This window comes from Aptenodytes forsteri, unplaced genomic scaffold, assembly GCF_000699145.1.
Source record: "Aptenodytes forsteri isolate BGI_AS27 unplaced genomic scaffold, ASM69914v1 Scaffold148, whole genome shotgun sequence".
In the NCBI taxonomy this organism is placed as follows: domain Eukaryota; kingdom Metazoa; phylum Chordata; class Aves; order Sphenisciformes; family Spheniscidae; genus Aptenodytes; species Aptenodytes forsteri.
This window is the reverse complement of record NW_008795367.1, coordinates 84,346-85,077: the sequence shown is the minus strand read 5'-3', so window position 1 is coordinate 85,077 and position 732 is coordinate 84,346. Positions and strand designations below refer to the sequence as shown.

At 63.9% G+C, this 732-nt stretch overlaps 1 protein-coding gene across 1 annotated transcript in view; it reads right to left on the bottom strand.

The window, feature by feature from the left end:
- Positions 1 to 228: 228 nt before the first annotated feature.
- LOC109279491 (relA-associated inhibitor-like) overlaps positions 229 to 732 on the bottom strand; it is a gene marked incomplete at its 3' end in the record, with an annotated part of 2,857 nt that continues 2,353 nt past the window's right edge. The window contains exon 3 of the mRNA XM_019472350.1: positions 229 to 371. Within this exon, the coding sequence (XP_019327895.1) occupies positions 229 to 371 (143 nt within the window). The remainder of the gene's footprint in view (positions 372 to 732) is intronic.

Here is a 732-nt window from a genome sequence, read left to right as displayed (position 1 = left end):
CCAGTACCCCACCACCCCAGTACCCCCTCCCAGTACCTGTACACCCCCAATATCCCCTCCCAGTACCCACTCTCAGTACCCATATCCCCCTGATACTCCCTCCCAGTATTCATACCTGCCCAGTACCCCCTCCCAGTACCCATATCCCTCCTCTCAGTACCCATACTCCCCCAGTACCCCCCCAGTACCCGTACCCATATACTCCCAGTGCCCCCCGTGCCCCGGTACCAGTGAGGTAGTTGTAGCAGTCGGTGTAGCCCTCCCGGTACGGGTCACACTTCTCCACGGCCAGGCTGCCGTCGCTGGTGGTGGTGGCAAAGATGGCGGCGCCGTGGCGCACCAGGGAGCTGCTGTTTACTAACAGAGAGAGACTGGTGGGAGATGTGGTGGGGGGGGGGGGGGGTTGGGGGGGGGGGGGCAGAGGATGGGCTTCCCTGGGACCCCCTCCAGTGTCCTGGAGATGAGGGAGCCCCCGTGCCCATCCCTGTCCCTTAGTTACTGGGGGGTCAGGGTCCACCGTCCCTCCCCATCCCCAATCACCGAGGGCTGTCAGGGGATTATTGGGGTCCCCGATCACTGGAAGCTGACAAGAATTATTGGGGTCCCCATCCCAAATCACCCCAGGCTCTGGGGGGTTATTGGGGTCCCCATCTCTGTTCCCCACAGCTGTGGGGGTCCTTGGGGTGTCTGTCCCCATCCCCTCTGGCTGTGGGGGGCCTGGGGGGGCCCGGG